Here is a 21,509-nt window from a genome sequence, read left to right as displayed (position 1 = left end):
GGCTGTTAGCACTGTCGCCTCACAGCGAGAAGGACCCGGACTGAGCCGTCGAACCTGGGTTCAGAGGAAGTATTGGAAATTAAAATGTACTATACGCTGGGTTTTTACATTTTCTGTCATACATCGATTGATTTTTCATCTTTTTGTCACTTTCACTTTGTAAATAACAGTTTTTAATTGTAATTCATATTTCTGCTGATTTAATGTGTTTTGGAATCAAACTAAAAAAGCTTAGAAACTCTGTTTCCATACAACTTTACAATATCTGAAACCATTAATGGTTAACTTTTCTTTATTTGCTATAGTTGTCATTTAATAGAATAAAATCAGCAGTTCTTTTTCATCTTTTTGTCTCTTTCACTTTGTAAACAACAGTTTTTAAAACATTGTAATTTTAATTTTATTTCTGTTCGTTTTTACACAACATGCTTCAATATTCTGTCGCCTCACAGTAAGAAGAACCCGTGTTCGACAGCTCGGTCTGGTCCCGTCTATGTGGAGTTTGTGTGAAAGACAGTGTAAATGTTTCAGGCCTGTGATAAACGAGTGACCTTTCCAGGTACCCTGCCTCTCCCCCAATGAAAGCTGAGATAGACTCCAGCAGTCCTGTGATCCTTAGGAATACGAGCGATTAGGATAAAGAACGTATTCTGTCCCCGTGTCACTGTACGTCTTCAAAACGCCCAGCTCTCTAACTATGTTATACGTATTGTTGTGATCATCGTGAAGCTAGCAGCTGATCTTTCCTCCTTACATAAACAAAGGCTATGTAGAGGTTTTATCATCCCACTTTAAACGTGTGCTTCATGACTCAGCCTCTTAGTGAATAACAGCAAAAATATAATTATGACAATTACTTTACTGTTAAGTTTAAGCTTCGCTCATTATGGATAAGTCACCATCATCCGCTTTCTTTTAGGTTCGAGGTGTGTTCTTAATACTACAACACAACCTTGTAGTATTTAAGTATGTAATTAGTATCCTGGCCATGCTAAAAACTGCAGGGCATTATTAAAGTGAAATGAGTCATGTTGGCAGGAGTTCACATTTATACACATTTAACAGCTGATTTGGGAAATTGATGGGTAAATAACAAAAATATCCTAAAATATTGACAACAAACAAAGCAAAAAATCTAAATCTCATCATAGAAACTTCACCAAACTGGAACCAAATGTAGTGAGATGAGATTTGTTAGTTGTATATGGGACCTGATCTTCTCTGAGTCGTGTTGTTTGGTGATGCATCAGCTGCCAGGATTAAAAATCAACACGAGATTGATAGTCAACAAGTAACTTAGTGAGAAATACTCAAAAAAAAGTGTAATTAAAAGATGTTCATTGATCGTGTTGGAGAACAACATGTGCAGCTTCAATGTAATCATGAATTCATTCAATCACAAAACATGTTAATGACTGAATTATGAAAAGTTTCCAGGAACAAGGTTCAGGTTGCAGTAAGCTGTGTATAAATAGACCCAGGTGTCACTAGAATTTATATAACTTACTGCTATATTAGAGATTAATGAGCAATTCCAGCATTAATTCAAATGTACAACTTGTAGAATTCATTTTTATTTTTTTATTTATATTTTTATTTTCTCTTGTGTTAATGTTAAATCTATTCAGTCGAGTTTTATATTTAGATCAAAACCTTAAATGAGATGTTCCAGACGTCATTAGACAGAAATGTCATGATAATAATTTCCATGTTAATATGTAACATGACACATTGGAAAAACAAACAGTTGACTCCACAGATCAATGTTCCACACACGTGTCTCATCACTTTTTTAAAAACAAGGTGCAGGCGACGCTCTTTGTTTACTCTCACACACAAACAGGAAGCCTAAAGAAAACACTGAGCTTCGTCATGACGTAGAAACCAGGTGTTGCGTCTACAGGTGAGGTCACGTCTGTTGCATTCCACAGAGGAGTGATCGCCTCCGCCCGCGTCTGTGGCTGCTGCTAATTCTGTCTCCAGACAAAAGCACTTAACTCTGACTAATACAAAAACAACAATGATGGAGCAAAGACACACGTTGGTTCAACTGGACTCATGTTGCCTGCAGCATGATTAATACTATATAAAGTTAATGACACTGATAAAAATACTTTTTTAACATTCGCTGTTTCCAGTTCGAGTTGGAACTCAAATTATCATTCCTTTTATATGAATCCAACACATGATTAAAGTTATTTCTGGAACATTGAATTTGTAGATTGTAGATTAGTTTACTAAATCGTATACGTTGCTCAGATAATAACGTTACGTACACATTTATGCACTCTGTCTCTGATCCTACCACCATAAGTGAATGTGATAGATTTCATCTTCTTATTCATGTCCACACTGAGCTTGAGCCACATACATTTCTACATGTTCCTGTATCTTTAATAGACTTTTACTCTACTTCAGAGGACGTATATGAAATAAAAACATAGTATATATGCTGTGTTTTTGATTTTTGCTACACTAATGAACTTCACGCACAGACTGGTGCTTTTACTTCTTTGCATCTTGATTCATGGTGCAGTTCTTTTTCTCTTTCACTTTGTAAACAGTTTTCAAACATTTACACAACATGCTTCAATTTCTCTCTGTTTAATTTGTTTAACATGTGTATTGTTAAACCAAACTTTTCCTAACAGCTCATTCTCAGATATTAATGTCTTCTGTTGGTTTTACAACTTTGTCATTTCTGTCGACACATCCAAGAATGTGTTTTGGAATCAAGATAAAAAAGCTTTTTTTGGATTTTTTATGTACCCATACAACTTTCAATATCTGTTACCATTTAAAATTTGCTTTTTGCCTTTTTATAGAACTAAATCATAAATAGTTTCTAAGTTTGTCAACTTAATTACAAAACACATTATTGGCAGTTGACAAAAATGACTCCCAACACTGTAAAACCATCAGACACCACCATCTGTACCTGGTTGTACATGACTGGTTCATATTTGCTTAATATTTAAAATGTGCACTATTTATATGTTCTTTAACAAATCAGCTGGTGTGAGATTCATGTGTCTTTGACCTGAACTTTTGCATTATCGCTTTACATGAGAGGTTCCGAAATGTTGGTAAAAAAAAATTCATTCTCACATCGAAGTGTGAGATCTGAATGAAAATGTTGTCAAGATGTCTGAAATTTAGATAAAAGTTAAACTATATCAAACAAAAATATGTATATTATAATTGATTACATTATATTAAACAGACATAGATGAATGTGTGGTATCAAACGTCACCCGTCTTAATATTGACCTTGTGTTTAAATCTTTTTCAACACTACAGGTTTTGTCCAGTTCACAACTCACCTGTCCTAGAGTCTTACTGTCCTGAAGTTTCTCTGCTCACCTGTTGCTCTGTCTGGAGGTGCATCCACTAAAATGTGGCTCAAGGCGACTCCTGGTGGAAGGTGTTTTGATTTCGACGTGTCGTGGCTCCTAAGAAGTCAAAAGTTTCTTTCCACAGCATCTGGTTCAGTTATTTTAGACAAGATAAAATAATCCACAACCCTCCAAAAATCCACGTCAAATGACAAATGCACAACTTTCAATCAGGTCCATTTGTTTTTGAAGTTCTCTGTGACAAGCAGATTTACCACATGCAAAGAAGACAGGATTCACAGTACAGAAGTATATATGACGAGCCAAAACTGTAATTGAAGAGATTCCCAACAAAAGATTTATGTAAAACACTTACATTTTGACAAGTCATAATGTAATTAAAGAAATCTGGATTTCAGTTAAATAGATAGATATCTAGTTAAAATGTGAGTGTAGTTATCTTAAACATGATCAAGGATATTCAGTTTGAACTGAAGAAGCTACTTGGAATTTGTGGCGAAACGTTTCGACCTAACAAGAACAAAGTCCAGATGCCTTTTTATAGTTGTCATAACTATAAACCTGTGTGTGGACACAGGTTGTAAAGTTTCAGAATCACCTCTCTCATCTCCTCGTGTTACGTTTTGATTTACTGACATCTAGTGGCAGCAGCACTTCCATCTGCAAACCTGCCTCCTCTTCTACTTCTAGTTGTCTTTATCATTTTTTAATACATCTTAAGTCCAAACAATTCTCAGTAAGATGGAAATTCATTTTAGCATTTATTTTGTGATATTATCTTAAACAGGTTATTGTCCCTCGCTGTAGTTCTTTCTGGTCCCTTTGTATTCATGTTAGTGTCTTTGTGGTGATTTCCTGCCTTTACCTATGTGGTGTAACTAAAGTCATTACACCTGACTAATCCCGTGTCCTGGGTTTTAAATAACGCTGTGGCGAATCTCAAGCAGCGACCAGGTCAATGTGAGCTTAACAGCAGAATAACGGAATAGTTAAAAATGTGTTGTTGTCCCTGTCATCTCACATCCAGAAGATTGTCATCCTGTATTTTGCAGGCTTGCCGGACATGTATTTCAGGAACTTGCACCTGCCTCAGAATGACACAAGCCCTGTGCTCTTTTTCCACTCACCCCTGGTGCCCTGGTCCTCTTGTTGTCAAACAGTATGACGTGGCTGATATCTTCACATCTCCTAAGATCTTGTAATTGGAGTAACAGTAAAATCTGTTTTCACTCAATCTATTGGTTTCCTAAACACACCTACAACTCAAGATCGACAAATGCTCTGGGTCATCTTTCTGACAAGTAATATACCCCCTTCAAGGTAACTTAAACCTACCAACATGTTGTGTATACTCATTCACAATTGTCATGAATTGTAATGTATTGTTAGAACAGCTGGAAAATAATACTTAGATGTATTAGATGTTCAAAGGAAGATGTAAAATACTGCAGTAAATGCATGTGGGTCCTTTCTGACCCATGTGTTTAAACTTCATGTAGATAAAACTAAAGCTGTGCTTGTTCATAAAGAAGAAAGGAAAAATAAAAATAATGATTGGTGCTAAACAAAAACAAGATGTTTACTGAATGCTTGGAATAGTAAATAATAAGTGGATTTGAACACCAAGTGAGTGATGCAGTGTACTGATCACAGATCAGATCACGCCTGTGGCAGACGCACTGTGAACTACTGTTACTGTGGTCAACAGGTGGCGCTATTGGAAAGTAAAAAACAAACGTCCTGGCAGGTGAGTGGTTTGAAATACTGCACCTACGTTCTTGATCCTCATTCCCAAGTTTATTGTGAAATTGTCCGTGTTGACAACAACTGTAACAAAACTAATTTGCTCTGGGATTAATAAATATTTTTTGAGTCTTGAACCTTCATGAGCCTCCAAAGCAGCTGTTTCTGGACCAATCCATTAGTTTTTGTTGTAAACTGAAGACTCTGATTTTAAAAATTAAAAAATGAGACATGAGATGATAGTTCAGCTTTTATTTGATGTGTTGAACAACCCACGGACAGCAACCACGTTAAATGGATGAGTGTATTGGAAAATGTGACTGACAGGTGTTTCTCGTTACCCAGGTGTGTCCTGTGAGGTTGATTTCCACCTCTTGGTTTTAGCCTTGGGTTGTACCTGAAAAGACTTAATTTGTTGTTAATGAGCAGCAACAGTGACAATCAATCAGTCTGTGAATAAAACCCAGTGACAGGATCACAATCCATGATTCCAACTGGAGCAGAAACAAAGAGGCCGTACCACAGCATGCAAACCCCCAGTGAGCGCTACGTATGGGAAAGACACTACTACTGACTACTAACTCCTACTGAAGTGATGGAAGAAAGATCTGCTCATGATCCAAATCAGAGAAGCTCGTCTGTGAAGGTGGAAGGTGGCTCGTGGTTTGAGCTGCATGGCTGCGTCTGGAACAGGCTGACCAATCTGTTATTGATGCAGGAACTCGTGATGGTCACAGCAGGATGAATTCAGACATGAACAGAATTATTTTGATGGAGTTTCATCGTGCAGCAAGACAAAGATCTGAAACTCAACATGGTTCTTCAGAAAAAGGAAAAGTAAAAAGCGTCTGTCTGGCCAAGCGGCAGAACTTGATTCAAGTCTGTTCGTAATGTCTGATTACGTGAATCATTGGCATTTAGTGCTTAAAAAAATAAACTGAGGCTGCAGGAAAAATGTGGAAAAGCAAATCAAAGATAAAACCAAAGTTTAGTGGTGTCACAGGATTGATCCGATTATCGTAAACAAGGGTTTTGTATCAAATATTTAGTTCTATGACTTTAAAACTATCCATCCCTCTATTTTTACTTAATGAAAATTTGGGTCATCTGAGTGAAAAGGTGCTGTGAGTGTACAGTATCTATGTTTAAACCTTCAAACTAAATCTCAACTTGTGTCTGATGTTGATTTGGTGCCTTCCAGACGACTGTATTTTAGGAAACAACTGACCAATTTGTCTTCATTGTCCTTTTCTTCTTTAAAACACTTTGACAAGTGGCTGCAAACAGTCTGAGATTCAGTCGACTCACAGCCCTCAGGCACAGACATTATTTACAGGAACCTTTCCTCCAGTTATAACTAAAAATAAATCATACTGAATGCACCAAAGCACATTAACTATTTCAGTTATTCAGTTCAGTTTATCTTCAGCTATCTATTGATCTGGTTTTTCTCTTCCAGCCTGGTTCACATACTAATAGGTGACCTGGTTTGGTTGCTGTTTGTCACATTGTGTTTCCATATGTGAAGCCGCGGACTAGGTCTCAGCTTAGTTAAAACCATCACCCCATTCCAAGCTAGGGATGTTAACAGCCACCTATAAATTAGTCCTTCCATTATTCTAACCGCTTTTCGTCAACGGTGAGCTGGAGCCAATCCGGTCTGCCGCTGGGTGAGACGCAGGCACGTCGTCAATCTATGAAAGGCCTATAAATTAATTACTAACGTGGTTTTTATTGTGACAAAAGAACCACAGTACATACAGTACAAATTAGGATGGGTGGGAGCATATAATTAATGTTACAGCGGACTGTCCACATTCTTTAGGCAACACCTTTCACTTAACAAGGAGCAGCTACCGTACTGTTTGGAATAAAGTGGCTTTCGCTTTAATGTCTTGCAATGTTTTGGTTTTCTTGTTGTAGGCAACCGGCCAAAGTTAATACCTGAGATTCTTATCAGGCCGAGTGATAAGGTGATGCCAGCGCATGAGAGCAGAGCAGAAACGTGCTAAGCTGTCACGTTAAAACCTGACTAATTAAAAAGATAAATCTGGTCACGTGTCATCTAGCACGTCAATTTCTTTAACCTCTCTTCAAACAAAATGCAGAGAATGTACAAGTACAGGATTTTCACACTACACTGTTTCCTTTTACTTGATCGTGTGGCACGAACTCATTAATATACAATTTCCCATTCTGGTTACTAGTAACTCACCATCATCTACTATAAACACACTGGATCGTCATCTAAAATCCTAACTAACAAATTGAATACTTACCATGTGTCATGTAGAACGGCTGTTTAAAATACATTTAAAATGCACATGACATGACTTCAGTGTTGGAAAGTAACAAAGTACATTTACAGAACTACAACAATCGGTCGGTCTGTTTCCTGTACATTGTCTCTATACAATAAGTTGTACTTTGTACTTCTGTTGCAGTTCGAGGTAAATATTGGAGTTGTCACTCCCTTGCATGTAACCAGCAGCTTTGGTAACATGATATTTCATAGATTGATTATTATTCAGATGACATAATATAACTGCTGTAATTCCATCCTGGACTATAAATATTAATCCATTTTCATTCATCTCACATATTCTGTATATATTGAGTTCTCTCTATTGATGTTATTGTGTATTTATGTCGGTGTGGATCTTTCCCGGTTGTGGTTCCCTTTCTTTCCGCAACAAAAAACAACAATAAGCAGAAAAACCACTGGACGGGTTGGTAGAACCAGTAACTGGACTCTGGAGATAAACAGCTCCAGAGGAGACCAGAGAGCTGGAGACAGAGAGGAGGAAACACAACTAGACAAAGCTATAAACTATCAAAGGTTATTCATTAAGCAGTAGTTATAATCGTGTGATATGACGTTTCTGATTCTGAAATAAGCACTGTGTACTTTTACCTTTTGTGTTTTGAACATATTTTCTAATATTCTACAAACTTTTACTGTATTCATTTGTGGTTTGTTTAAACATTGTCTCAGCTCATTTGCAGCAACGCCCTGGTTACAATCAAAAGCCAGAAGGAAGTAAGAAAGAAAGAAATACAAACACAAAGATAAATACTTAGTAAGAATTCAGCAGCATGAATAGAGAAATAATTTAGAAGTTACAGGTGGGTGTGTCAATCAGCATCACCAACAGCAAAGAAAGCCTGTTCAAGATGAGTTCTGGTCCAATGAAGGCTCTGAGAACTACTCCCACCACTGCTCAATGGTAACTACTCTAAAGAGACAGGGGGTTGTGAATTTAAACATGTAAGGGACAGTGTCTGCTCACCTGCTCAGGTGGGGAGTGTCCTGCTGGGTGGTTAATAACACTGGTTGAAAACAACACAGGTAGAAAGGGATGGGACTCTAATTGACGCCTGTGTCACAGCACACCCAGCACATTAAGCAAGCGAAAATGCTGCTAATTGATTCTTTTCTTATCTAATGATGCAGGTACAGGTATTTTTAGCCATGTAGTTCGTCAACAGGATCATACGCAGCGGTTAGCGAGGTAATCACATATCACAAACGTTCTGGCGACTGGAGCTTTTCTCTGTGGAGTTTAAATGTTCTCCCACCACCCAAAGACATGCGTGTTAAAGGTGTGCATAGTTTTAGAATAGTTCTTTAAACACAGCATTATAAAGCTGTAATATAACAACTATATGTCAGAGTTTAGCTAAGGGAATATTTGAAAATATTTAAGTGTAAAATGAGACGAAAATGAACAGAACTGAACACATTCCTGTAAGAATTAACCCCAAAACCAATACAACAGTATTCAGTTTCTTATGGAACTGATCTTACTTACAGACACTAAAGTAACATTTCTGAAAGATGTAAGATGAATAATTTAGGAATAATCACATTTAAGTAAATTTAGGGATTTGTTGGCACTTTTGTAAAATCAAGAGGTTTAATTTATTATTATTATAAACATATACAGTATCTATCTATATATGTTTTTGTTAATGCTTTTCATTATTCATTGTTATTTGGCTTTATGTTTCACTTATTGCATTTTATTTATGTATTAGTTTTTTATTTGTTTTGTTTTGTTTTGTACAGTAGATGATTGTTGCTCTGACTACTGGGAAGTTGTCAGTTGTTGGTTCTAAATAGGTTTTGAATGGGTGAAATGTTTGGAATAACATAGAAATACAAATTAACTAACTAACTACATAATAAGTAGTTCATATGTCAACCAGCGTAAAGCACCTGAACAAAACAGTACAGACATAAGGATGTAAAATATGTACAATAACAGGTTAAAGTTTGTTTTCATCGTCACCATTTATTCACATAACCACACAGCATTGTTATTTTATCATCAATCTGTGAAGTGTAATGTTGTAATGATGTATTACGAGTACTATGTGTAGTACTATGAGTTGTTAGTTGTTAGAATTGGTTAGTCTTATTTTGTGTATGGTTGTCATGATGTGTCATTTTAGATGAACTAGTGTAAAACCACAAGCAAACTGGTACAACAGCTAATAATGCAAATACACAAACACACCCTTTTCCTAATGGTCCTCAACAAAATTACTGCGAATCAGTAATGCGGATATCAGTTTACTTTCACATAGGGGAAATGAAGCAATCTTTATTTTCTACAAGAGAAGCCCACAAAAAAAGGCTTGTTCGAACAGATCTCCACAACTTAATAAGGAAATGTGAACAGAAAGTAAATTAGAGTTAGTGTTCCTCCTCTCTAAAGTGACTCACCTAAAGAAACATACACGTGTATTTGAGAGGTCAACGCTGCAAAGAGGCTACTGAAAAGCCTCTAATCACTGACAAACACACTATGATTTCAACACAAAGCTACACACTGATGTTATGGCAGGCTGCTCAGTCACCCTCCCCATGCTACCTGCCAGACCATCTGCATTTCTTCTCTTTTTTCTGAAGGATTAAATGCAGGCGGGGTTCAACCTGTTCAGGTAAATGCTGGACAATAGCTGTGCAACAAAGTGATTGAACCAGCAATAAATGGAAATGTAAGTTGGTTGATTTCCTGGAAATGCTGGTTTGTTGGCAGAGGTGTCATGCCTGCGTGTTTCAGGTGGCTAGGTTAATTTTTTAATAATGAAACCTTATTAGCAGGTGATTTGAGGGGGTTGTTGTGTGAATTATAAAGACCCTTGACTTAATAAGAAAATACAATAAAATAAAACACGATTTTATTTAACATGGAAACAAAAGACACTTGGATGTGGCTCAACAATGTGATTGCATTCATGTCAGACCAGCTTCTCCTCCCAAAGGAGCGGCTGGATAATTAAACAGTTCTGAAATGTCCTGAACAAAACACTAATAGGAGCTCCAGTGGAGACAAACAAACAAACAAACAGTGAGAGCTGTAAACACGACGCAGTGCACGCTTTGCGGCTTGATTTAAGTATTTATTTAACCATGATCACTTTTAATCCCAAAGACTGAGATTACAGTCTTTGTCTGGGGTTGATGAGGCTGCTAGTTTTAGACCATGTCCAGCTAGATTCTGCATCTCAGCATCAGTTTTTTTCAGGATACAGTTTCCTCCTTTGACTACTTTGAATGCACGGTCATTCTGTGTTGAGGCAGTAGATGTTTGCCTCTCATTGTAGTGCTTTGTTTGACTTTGCAAGATAAAAGTACCCAATAATATATGCAAACATTATTTCAGACAGACAAAAGTTACCAGTGTTGCTGAGGAGTACCAGAACCACACAAATGGTCTCCAACTCCATGATCTGATGATGTTGTAGTCATAGTCAACGATCATCTGGCAGAACTCTGGTTTAAAATTTCAACTCTCTTCTTGGCAAAATTGTTGGACTGATAATTTGTTGGTTTCCTGGTACAGACCCACATTTCAGGGTCCGCAAATATTTGATAGAGCTAAGGTTAGACTATTTCAAATGCTAATCCCTTCCATCAGCAGGGTCGGGGTTGAGTGCCACACCTTGTGTTGTTAGTGGTGTTTTGGATTATGGACGGTTCTGACCATCCAAACCAGTTTCCACTCGGTTGATAGTGATGTTTGGGTTTTGTTTCAGCCTTTGTCAAAGTGGCAAACCTCCCAATAACTTTGTTTTATTATAACCCTCTAAAAACCATTTAATTTAACTCAGTTGTGTGTTGCTTTTCATGTTAAGGTCCTCTCAACAACTAGCTGATCCAAAAACATTATGATGTGCTGTTATAAGAAAAGCTCTGCATGTGGTTGAGGAGGTATGATCAGCAAATAGAAATATAGTATACATATTTAGAAACTGATTCGACAGCATGCTGTCCTAGAAAACCCACAGTGAACATGTTGATGAATACTACAAGTTGAAAACAGACTGTTGTCCTTCACTCTTCAAATGATTTCAATAGGTGGTTCCAATCATAATCCACCAAGATATTTCAAATCTATGAAACCACATCAGACAGACTGAATTTAAAGTTCCTCATACCAACTCTGAAGAGGAGAAGACTGGTTTTTACGCATTTTGTTACCAGAATGAATAAATAAAATTCACGTTATTCACGTGTCACCCAAAGGTGTCCACATGGGCAACAGAGCGTAATGACTGAGGCACTTATTACTGAGAGAAATCAAGCTTTAGCTGGAATTCATGTTATTGTTATTGTTATTGTTATTGTTAGTGTGTGTGTGTGTGTGTGTGTGTGTGTGTGTGTGTGTGATGTTGACTGGGTGAATAAATTGGATTGTATATAGAGAACTTGTACATACCTAATTTTGTTCTCTGTTTTTTTGTTTGTTTGTTTTGTTTGTTGTTGTTGTTTGTTTGTTTGTTTTGCAAAAGAGATCTCAATCCTAAAGCCAAACTAGCTCAAAAGAATGGTTAACAATGCATATTTAACCTTAACAGTATCTACAATATTTTTCTTTTCCTTTTAAAAAATGAAGAATAAATCATGTGCATCATAATCCAAATATGAAAATTGTGCGTTATGACGTAGTATAGCCTACCTATGTGTGGACATTGTTAATGTAAATAGCCTGCTCTAAACTTATACTTATAAAATACATGTTTCAGATATCAGAACAAAATGAGAGCACAAACTCCCAACCTCCGAACACGGTATTAATTATTCAAACTCTCATGAAATGTCACTCAACAGGTTTCACATCTCTATTAATCACAAAAAGCGTCCACGTACTATCAAAGTGCATAGTCACGAAATGAAACATCAATACTGGTGTTACACCTTAAGCATGAAAGTCCAAGACCTGCCCTGCTCTATAATCATGATCATTATTATTACATTTTCTGTGACGCGAGTACCATCCTCTGCTGTCATCTGACTACAAGTGGAACTGTATATATAGGAGGAAAACAAGACCAAGAATCAAACCTCAACCTCAAAGACACACTGACTACCAACACAACAGCACCACTTTAACTGAACTTACATCTTCAACATACAAGTGAGTGTTTCATTTCATTAATTTAAATTTACTAATGTACCATAACAATAATAATAATTAATAATTTAAGTTGTTTTAGAGGTCATTATTTGATTCATACATTATCTTATAATATAATAATAATGTAATATATAATATATTATATTATTATATGTAATTTGTCACAAACTTTAGTGATTCCATTACTCATAAAAAAAGTATAAAAAAATCAGATTTTGTTTTTCTTACAACTTGTCTTTACAAATTTTAATCCTTTCGCTGAGCTTAAATTCACGTCTGTATTTTCTTTGATTAAAAAAGGTTTAATCATTGAACCTGTCTTATTTGGGTTGATAATCTGCTTGTCACAGAATCAGCCTTTTAATTACACATAATCATACATTTGTTGAATATAAACAATTTGTTGGTTCTTGCTTCTCTGATGTGATGTATTGCTTTTGTCTGTCACTAGATGGCATTTTTTTTACATTCTGTTCAATTGACATTTGCAAAATGTGGTATTACTGAATGTATGCATGTGTTTTACAAAATCTAAATACTAAATGCAACATCTCTAGTGGAGCATAGGCTACTCAGTCAGGGAGCAACCTTCATGTACTTCACACATAGGTCAAATAGCCTGCTTCTTAAATCTGCATAAACTTGAAAAATATCTGAAAAAAATAATATGTATATTTCCTTGGAGCTCTCGTTGTTTTGCTCATTTAAAGGCAGTAAGGACAGATTAAGAGAACACGTACAGAAAATTAACAGAGAAAAAACTTTTAAATTCCAATTTGTTTGTGTGATAAATCTGGAAAACAATAGGCCAAAGTGACAATGATAGAAACACCATAATAGTGATAACAAGATATAGTATAATAGTATATTACTATATTAATTGTATTGTATTATGATATAATAATATCATGACTTAAGAAACAAAGGCAGATAAATAAGTAGGAAGAAACACAGATAATGACAGAATGAAAGGTGGGTTTAAATAATTTGAGTTTAAACTAACACCAGTGAACCACCAGAGCGTATTGAACTACTCCCTAGTTACAGTGCAAAATATGCCGACAAGAAAGCAACTGGAATGTTGTTCCCTGTAGTACTAGCTGTCAGTATCATTTTTTTAACTGGTGAAGGAGTTTGAAATGTGAAAATACGACTATTATCAAGTTAAAAATGCCCTAATTAAGACCTGCTTTCAACAACTTGTCATGTAGACATGTAGACATTTTTTTTTTTCATTTTTTTACAGGAAAAGATCAGAAAAAAAATAAGTTAACGACAACAGTAACCAATTATGATGATCATCAAGACTTTATTCACTGTCTTGATACTTATCGGTAAGTAAAATATATTCAAATTAAAATCAAAAACTAAATGTGAAGTTTATAAATTAACAAAATTCTTAAATGAACACAGCATCCAACAGCCAGCTTGCTGAGGGAAGCCTGAAACTCAGGTGTCCTGCAAGTGCAACCACAATGGTTCCAATATCAACAACAAATCTGACAACAATTCCAGCAACAACAGCTCCAACTACAACGGTCTCAGTAACAAACACAACCAACATGCCAGGAGCAGCTGCAACAAGTGCCACAGCAGCAGCAACAGCAGCAGCTGCAGCAACAGCAGCAGCTGCAGCAGCAACAGCTGCAGCAGCAGCAGCAACAGCCACTACAGGACCCAGTGCTCAAAACGCATTAGCCGCTGCAGATGCAGCTGCCAAAGCTGCAGAAGAAGCTGCCTTGGCCTCTGAAGCAGTAATAAATGGAACACTTTCACCAACTGATGCAGCAGAAAAAGCAACAACTGCAGCAAATGCAGCCAAACAAGCAGCAAATGCAGCACAACTAGCAGCTCAAACAGCACCAGCGTCAGCAGCAAAGATGGCAGAAATAATTGCTGAGGCAACAGCAAATATATCAATTGCAGCAGATAAAGCAGCAGAGGCAGCAGTCAGGGCTGCATCTGCAACAACAGCAGCTGATGCAGGAGCAGCTGCTGTAGCTGCACAAGAAGGTGCAGCTGCTGCAGAAAGAGCTCTTGCACAAATACAGGGAATATTACCACCAACAAATACAACAAATGGAACAAACACAGAATCAAAAATATTGCAGTTAGCATCTGTAGCAGCAACAGTTGCAGCCAACGTGTCAGCAAATGCAGTATCAGCAGCAGAAGCTGCAAATGCTGCTGCCAATTCAACAACTCAGGAAATAGCAACTCTAAAGGCTAATGAAGCAGCTACAATAGCTCAAGAGGCAGCAGCAGCTGTACAGGCAGCTATAAATGCAAGTAAGGCAGCAGTTGCACTGGCCAATAACACAACATCAGGCAAACAAAATACATCTACAACAGCTACACCACTAACCACAGCAGCAACAACAGCCTCCATAGCTGCATCTACAGCAACAACAGCTCCAACTACAACGGTCTCAGTAACAAACACAACCAACATGCCAGGAGCAGCTGCAACAAGTGCCACAGCAGCAGCAACAGCAGCAGCTGCAGCAACAGCAGCAGCTGCAGCAGCAACAGCTGCAGCAGCAGCAGCAACAGCCACTACAGGACCCAGTGCTCAAAACGCATTAGCCGCTGCAGATGCAGCTGCCAAAGCTGCAGAAGAAGCTGCCTTGGCCTCTGAAGCAGTAATAAATGGAACACTTTCACCAACTGATGCAGCAGAAAAAGCAACAACTGCAGCAAATGCAGCCAAACAAGCAGCAAATGCAGCACAACTAGCAGCTCAAACAGCACCAGCGTCAGCAGCAAAGATGGCAGAAATAATTGCTGAGGCAACAGCAAATATATCAATTGCAGCAGATAAAGCAGCAGAGGCAGCAGTCAGGGCTGCATCTGCAACAACAGCAGCTGATGCAGGAGCAGCTGCTGTAGCTGCACAAGAAGGTGCAGCTGCTGCAGAAAGAGCTCTTGCACAAATACAGGGAATATTACCACCAACAAATACAACAAATGGAACAAACACAGAATCAAAAATACTGCAGTTAGCATCTGTAGCAGCAACAGTTGCAGCCAACGTGTCAGCAAATGCAGTATCAGCAGCAGAAGCTGCAAATGCTGCTGCCAATTCAACAACTCAGGAAATAGCAACTCTAAAGGCTACTGAAGCAGCTACAATAGCTCAAGAGGCAGCAGCAGCTGTACAGGCAGCTATAAATGCAAGTAAGGCAGCAGTTGCACTGGCCAATAACACAACATCAGGCAAACAAAATACATCTACAACAGCTACACCACTAACCACAGCAGCAACAACAGCCTCCATAGCTGCATCTACAGCAACAACAGCTCCAACTACAACGGTCTCAGTAACAAACACAACCAACATGCCAGGAGCAGCTGCAACAAGTGCCACAGCAGCAGCAACAGCAGCAGCTGCAGCAACAGCAGCAGCTGCAGCAGCAACAGCTGCAGCAGCAGCAGCAACAGCCACTACAGGACCCAGTGCTCAAAACGCATTAGCCGCTGCAGATGCAGCTGCCAAAGCTGCAGAAGAAGCTGCCTTGGCCTCTGAAGCAGTAATAAATGGAACACTTTCACCAACTGATGCAGCAGAAAAAGCAACAACTGCAGCAAATGCAGCCAAACAAGCAGCAAATGCAGCACAACTAGCAGCTCAAACAGCACCAGCGTCAGCAGCAAAGATGGCAGAAATAATTGCTGAGGCAACAGCAAATATATCAATTGCAGCAGATAAAGCAGCAGAGGCAGCAGTCAGGGCTGCATCTGCAACAACAGCAGCTGATGCAGGAGCAGCTGCTGTAGCTGCACAAGAAGGTGCAGCTGCTGCAGAAAGAGCTCTTGCACAAATACAGGGAATATTACCACCAACAAATACAACAAATGGAACAAACACAGAATCAAAAATATTGCAGTTAGCATCTGTAGCAGCAACAGTTGCAGCCAACGTGTCAGCAAATGCAGTATCAGCAGCAGAAGCTGCAAATGCTGCTGCCAATTCAACAACTCAGGAAATAGCAACTCTAAAGGCTACTGAAGCAGCTACAATAGCTCAAGAGGCAGCAGCAGCTGTACAGGCAGCTGTAACTGCAAGTAAGGCAGCAGTTGCACTGGCCAATAACACAACATCAGGCAAACAAAATACATCTACAACAGCTACACCACTAACCACAGCAGCAACAACAGCCTCCATAGCTGCATCTACAGCAACAACAGCTCCAACTACAACGGTCTCAGTAACAAACACAACCAACATGCCAGGAGCAGCTGCAACAAGTGCCACAGCAGCAGCAACAGCAGCAGCTGCAGCAACAGCAGCAACACCAGTAACCATAGCAACAACAACAGTCTCCATAACTGCATCATCAACAACAGCAGCAGCAGCAACAACAGCATCACCAGTTACATCAGCAGTAGCAGCAGCAACATCAGCAGCAACAGCTGCAGCAGCTGCTGTGGCAGCAACAGCAGCAGCAACAGCAGCAGCTGCAGCAGCAACAGCTACTACAGGACCCGCATTTGAAAGAGCAGCTTCTGCAGCCGATGCAGCTGCCAAAGCTGCACAAGAAGCTGCCTTGGCCTCTGAAGCAGTAATAAATGGAACACTTTCACCAATTATGGCAGCAGAAAAAGCAACAAATGCAGCAAATGCAGCACAACTAGCAGCAAATGCAGCACAACTAGCAGCTCAAACAGCACCAGCGTCAGCAGCAAAGATTGCAGAAAAAATTGCTGAGGCATCATCAAATATATCGATTGCAGCAGATAAAGCAGCAGAGGCAGCAGCCAAGGCTGCTTCTGCAGCTACAGCAGCTGCTGCAGATGCCGCTGCAGCTTCACAGAAAGGTGCAGCATCTGCAGCAAATGCCCTATCAGAAATACTGGACGTATTAAAAGCAACAAGTACAGCAAGTGGAACAAACACAAATTCAGTAATAATGCCCTTAACAATTGTAGCAGCAGAAACAGCAGCCGAAAATGCTGCAACAGTGTCAGGAAAAACAATATCAGCCGCAGAAGCTGCAAGTGCTGCTTCAAATTCAACAACTCAAGAAATGGCAAGTGCAAAGGCTACAGAAGCAACTGTAACAGCTAAAGAAGCAATAAAAACCACAAATGTAGCCATAGCTGCAGGAAGAGCAGCAGCAGCTGTCATACTTGCTTTAACACCGCAAACTATATCTACAACCACACCAGCAACAACTGCAACAACAATAATGGGAACTACAACATCATATGCAAATAAATCACTACATCTACAAACAGCCACAACAGCAGCAACAGCAGCAGCCACAGCAGCAACGGCTGCAGCATCTGCTGTAGCAGCAGCAGCCGCAGCGACAACAGCAGCCCTGGCTGGGAAATCTTCAGCAGCTGCAGAAAATGCTTCATTAGCTGCACTAGCAGCAGTTGCAGCTGCCTCAGCTTTAACAGAAGGGAAAACATTGCCAACAGCAGCAGCACAAGCTGCCACAAATGCAACAAATGCAGCTACAGCTGCTGCAGCTGAAGCAATAAAAGCAGCAATAGCAGCACCAGCAGCAACAGCAGCATTAGCAGAACAAACACTTGCAGCAACACTGAAAGCAACAGCAGCAGCAAAAGCAGCAGCAACAGCAGCAGAATTAGCAGCAAACATCGAAACTCCAGGAGCAACACCGCAATCTACAGAAGCTGCCATTCAAGCTGCAAAAATAGCAGCAGAAGAAGCAAAGTCAGCAGCAGAGGCCCTACAAGTAGCACTTAAAACTGCAGCCATAGGACCAACAACAGCAGAAACAGCAGCAGCAATCAATTTAACAATAGTTGCAGCTGAGACAGCAGCATTAATGGCAGCAGAAACAGCAACTGGAACTACTACAGTAGCAGAAACTGCAGCTGTGGTTGCAGTATCATCAGGTGAGGCAGAAGCTGAAATGGCAAGAGCATCCATGGAACAAGCAAAAGCAGCAATAAATGCAGCAAACACAGCAGCTGCCGCCTCTAGAGCAGCAGCAGCAGCAGCAGGAGGGACATTTATAGATATAACAGCACCCAGTACAACAATACAGCCAATGACGGAGAGAGTAACAACCGCCTTAATCACAACGACAACAGCAGCAATAGTGACATCAACTGTAGCACACGATGCAACCCTAATTGTGTCTACAGTGCCAACAACTAATGAAACACAATCCCCACCAACCTCAACAGCAGCAATAACACAATCCACTCAACAGAAAACTGCAGCAGTGGTGGCAGCATCAACAGCAGCAGCAGCAGCAGCAACAGCTGTAGTTGCCTCAACAGCAGCAGCCTCTGGAGTGACAGCATCCAAAGAAATAGAGACTGCAATACTAGCTGCAAAAGCAGCAGCTGCAAATGCTACGCTAGTAGCAGCAGGAGAAGCACCAGTAGCAATGGCAGTAATTGCAGCAAGAAATGCTGCAGATGCAGCAGAAGCAGTGCAACATGCAATAGATGCAGCATTAGCACCACCAACCAAAACATCACAGGAAATAGCACAATTACAGGGAGCAGCATTAAAAGCAGCAGTGGCAGCAAGAATGGCAGCAGTGGCAGCAGAAAATGCAGCCAATGACACAGCAACACCTGAAGCTATTAATGCAGCTAAAGAAGCTGCAATTAATGTTAAAAATACTACAGAAGAAGCATTAGTAGCACTATCAGCACAAAAAGCAGCAGGAATGACAGATTCAACACTTTCAGCAATAGCAAGAGCAAAATCAGTAGCAGAAATGACAGTAGTAACAGCAGTTACAGCAAATGCTGTATTAGATTCTGCTACGGCAGGCAGCACAGATACAATAGCATCAATAGCAAAAGCAGCAGCAAGAGCTGCAACTGCAGCAGCAAATGCAGCAGAAGCTGCCCCACAACCAGTACAACCAACGACATCAAGCACAACTACAGTGCAGCCTCCACTAACCGGTAATGATGCTCCAATCCCAGTGGAGAGCACAACAGGAACAACAACAGCAACTGCAGCACCAGGAGCAGCTAAAACAATGGAAGCAGCAGTGGCAGGGTCAACAGCAGCAGCAGCGGCAGCGGCGGCGGCGGCAGCCTCAGCAGCAGCCGCTGTGGGTGGACCAGCAGCATCCATAGCAGCACAAAATGCATCAAAGGCCTCTCAAGAAGCAGCAAGAGCGGCCACTTTAGTTGCAGCTGGTGCAGCACCAGTGGCACTGGCAGTAAATGCTGCAAATCGAGCAGCTGAGGCAGCAAATGCAGCAGCACTAGCAGCAGTGCAACAAGTATCAGCAACATCACCAGCATCAGCAGCACTTAAAGCAGCACAAATAGCAGCATCAGCATTAACATCAGCCAGTGCTGCGAAAACAGCGGCGGCTGCAGCAACAAACGCTGCATCAGCAACCGCAACACCAGACACAACGATAGCAGCTGCAAACACTGCCAAATCAGTGGCCGCATTAACAGCCCAAGCAGCAGATCAACTACAGCAAATTTTAGCAGATGATACAGCGTCAACACCAGAGGCACGGGCACCACTAATAGAGGCACAAGGGGTTGCACAGATGGCACATGCAACAGCACTAACAGCAGCAGTAGCAGCAGAGAAGGCAACAGAGACAGTGGCAGCAGCAACACCGGAAAAGGCAGCGAACCTTACAGTGGCAATGGCATCAGCAGCACAGGCAGCAGCAGCAGCGGCAACAGCAGCTGCAACAGCAGCCCAAGCTGCAGTGTTAACACCAACGTCTGGCAACACAACACCTGCAACAACAGGATCAGGATCAGGATCGGGATCACACTCAGGATCAGGATCAGGATCAGGATCAGGAACAGGAACAGGAACAGAATCAGGGACAGCAACTGGAACAAACAACACAGCAACAGTAGCTGCAGTCAACAGGTTCAGTCTCCTTTCTGTTCTACTAGTCACAGCTGCTGTACTTCTATAAAAAGTAATAATGTCACAATAGATGGATTCTTAGATTAACTGTTATATCTATTAAATATCTATTTATTATTTTACTTTGTTATTTATAATGTGTTTGTAACAATTCAACAGCCTGGTCTTCTGTCCGATATTTAGACTTTTAAATAGATTATTTTATTTATTATTTACTCTACTGTGTGCATGTGTTAATTATAGTGTACATCACAGCAAAAGTCTTATTTGATTAATATTAGGTCCTGTTATTTTATATTCTGTATAAATGTGCAAATGATTCACATTTGTGTTCACATTTCTAACATTAAAGGAAGGTGGTTATTTCAAACTATACTTATGCTTATTGTACTTATTAGTGTATAGAATTCTGTTTATGATTGTAAAGTTGTGCTTTTAGCTGCAGGTAAATACAACTTATTAAAAAAAATATTCTAACATCTTAATAAATTCATGATAATTAACTTTTTTGCCTGATTCTAATTCATTTAACCATTTACCAAGCTTCTCAACTCACCAGAACTGTGTCTTAGAAGTGCTAAAGAAGATTTCAGAGTTTCCAAAGCTGGCACAAATGTTGAAATGAATTTTAGAAATATTTGTAATACGAATATTTCAACCACTGTAAAACTGATAGTTTCAATAAAGAGCTTTAACAAGATGATACAGGTAGTATCAAGCAGTGTGGAAGAGCACAAAGCCTCTGGTCACACATCTTAAGAGGCACTAGCAAACATCTTAATTGTTCTTTCAAATTACACTTAGATCAAGGTGATGACAACACCTTTCCATTAAAACAAACGCATTTATAATAAAGGTAAAGGAAGAACAAAAACTGAATACATGTAATACAACAATTTGTCCCTTATTTACTTTAACACATCATGAATATTCTCTAAACGATTCAGATTCATTCTTTCCTTTTTTCAAAGTGGACCATCAGCCTTTCTAATATTACATTTGTGATATAATTGTCACATCACCTCACAGCTGTTTATTTTGCTTATCTGTGTTTACTGTATTATGGGCTGCTCACAGATACTGGGGCAGAATCATCATTATTTTTTTGAAGTTCGTACAACATGTGGCAAATCC

The 21,509-nt window shown here is 39.5% G+C and overlaps 1 protein-coding gene across 1 annotated transcript; it reads left to right on the top strand.

Annotated features, from left to right (window-relative positions):
* Positions 1-13,794: 13,794 nt before the first annotated feature.
* Positions 13,795-19,606, top strand: LOC113153579 (uncharacterized protein CG45076-like). The gene is made up of 3 exons (XM_026347268.1): positions 13,795-13,860; positions 13,940-14,523; positions 19,451-19,606. The coding sequence occupies exons 1-3, from the start codon at positions 13,818-13,820 to the stop codon at positions 19,604-19,606; spliced, it is 783 nt and encodes a 260-aa protein (XP_026203053.1). The 5' UTR covers positions 13,795-13,817.
* Positions 19,607-21,509: the final 1,903 nt, after the last annotated feature.

This window comes from Anabas testudineus, chromosome 11 (genome assembly GCF_900324465.2).
Source record: "Anabas testudineus chromosome 11, fAnaTes1.2, whole genome shotgun sequence".
Taxonomy (NCBI): Eukaryota; Metazoa; Chordata; class Actinopteri; order Anabantiformes; family Anabantidae; genus Anabas; species Anabas testudineus.
The sequence above is the reverse complement of the archived record's forward strand: the minus strand, read 5'-3'. Positions and strand labels throughout refer to the sequence as shown.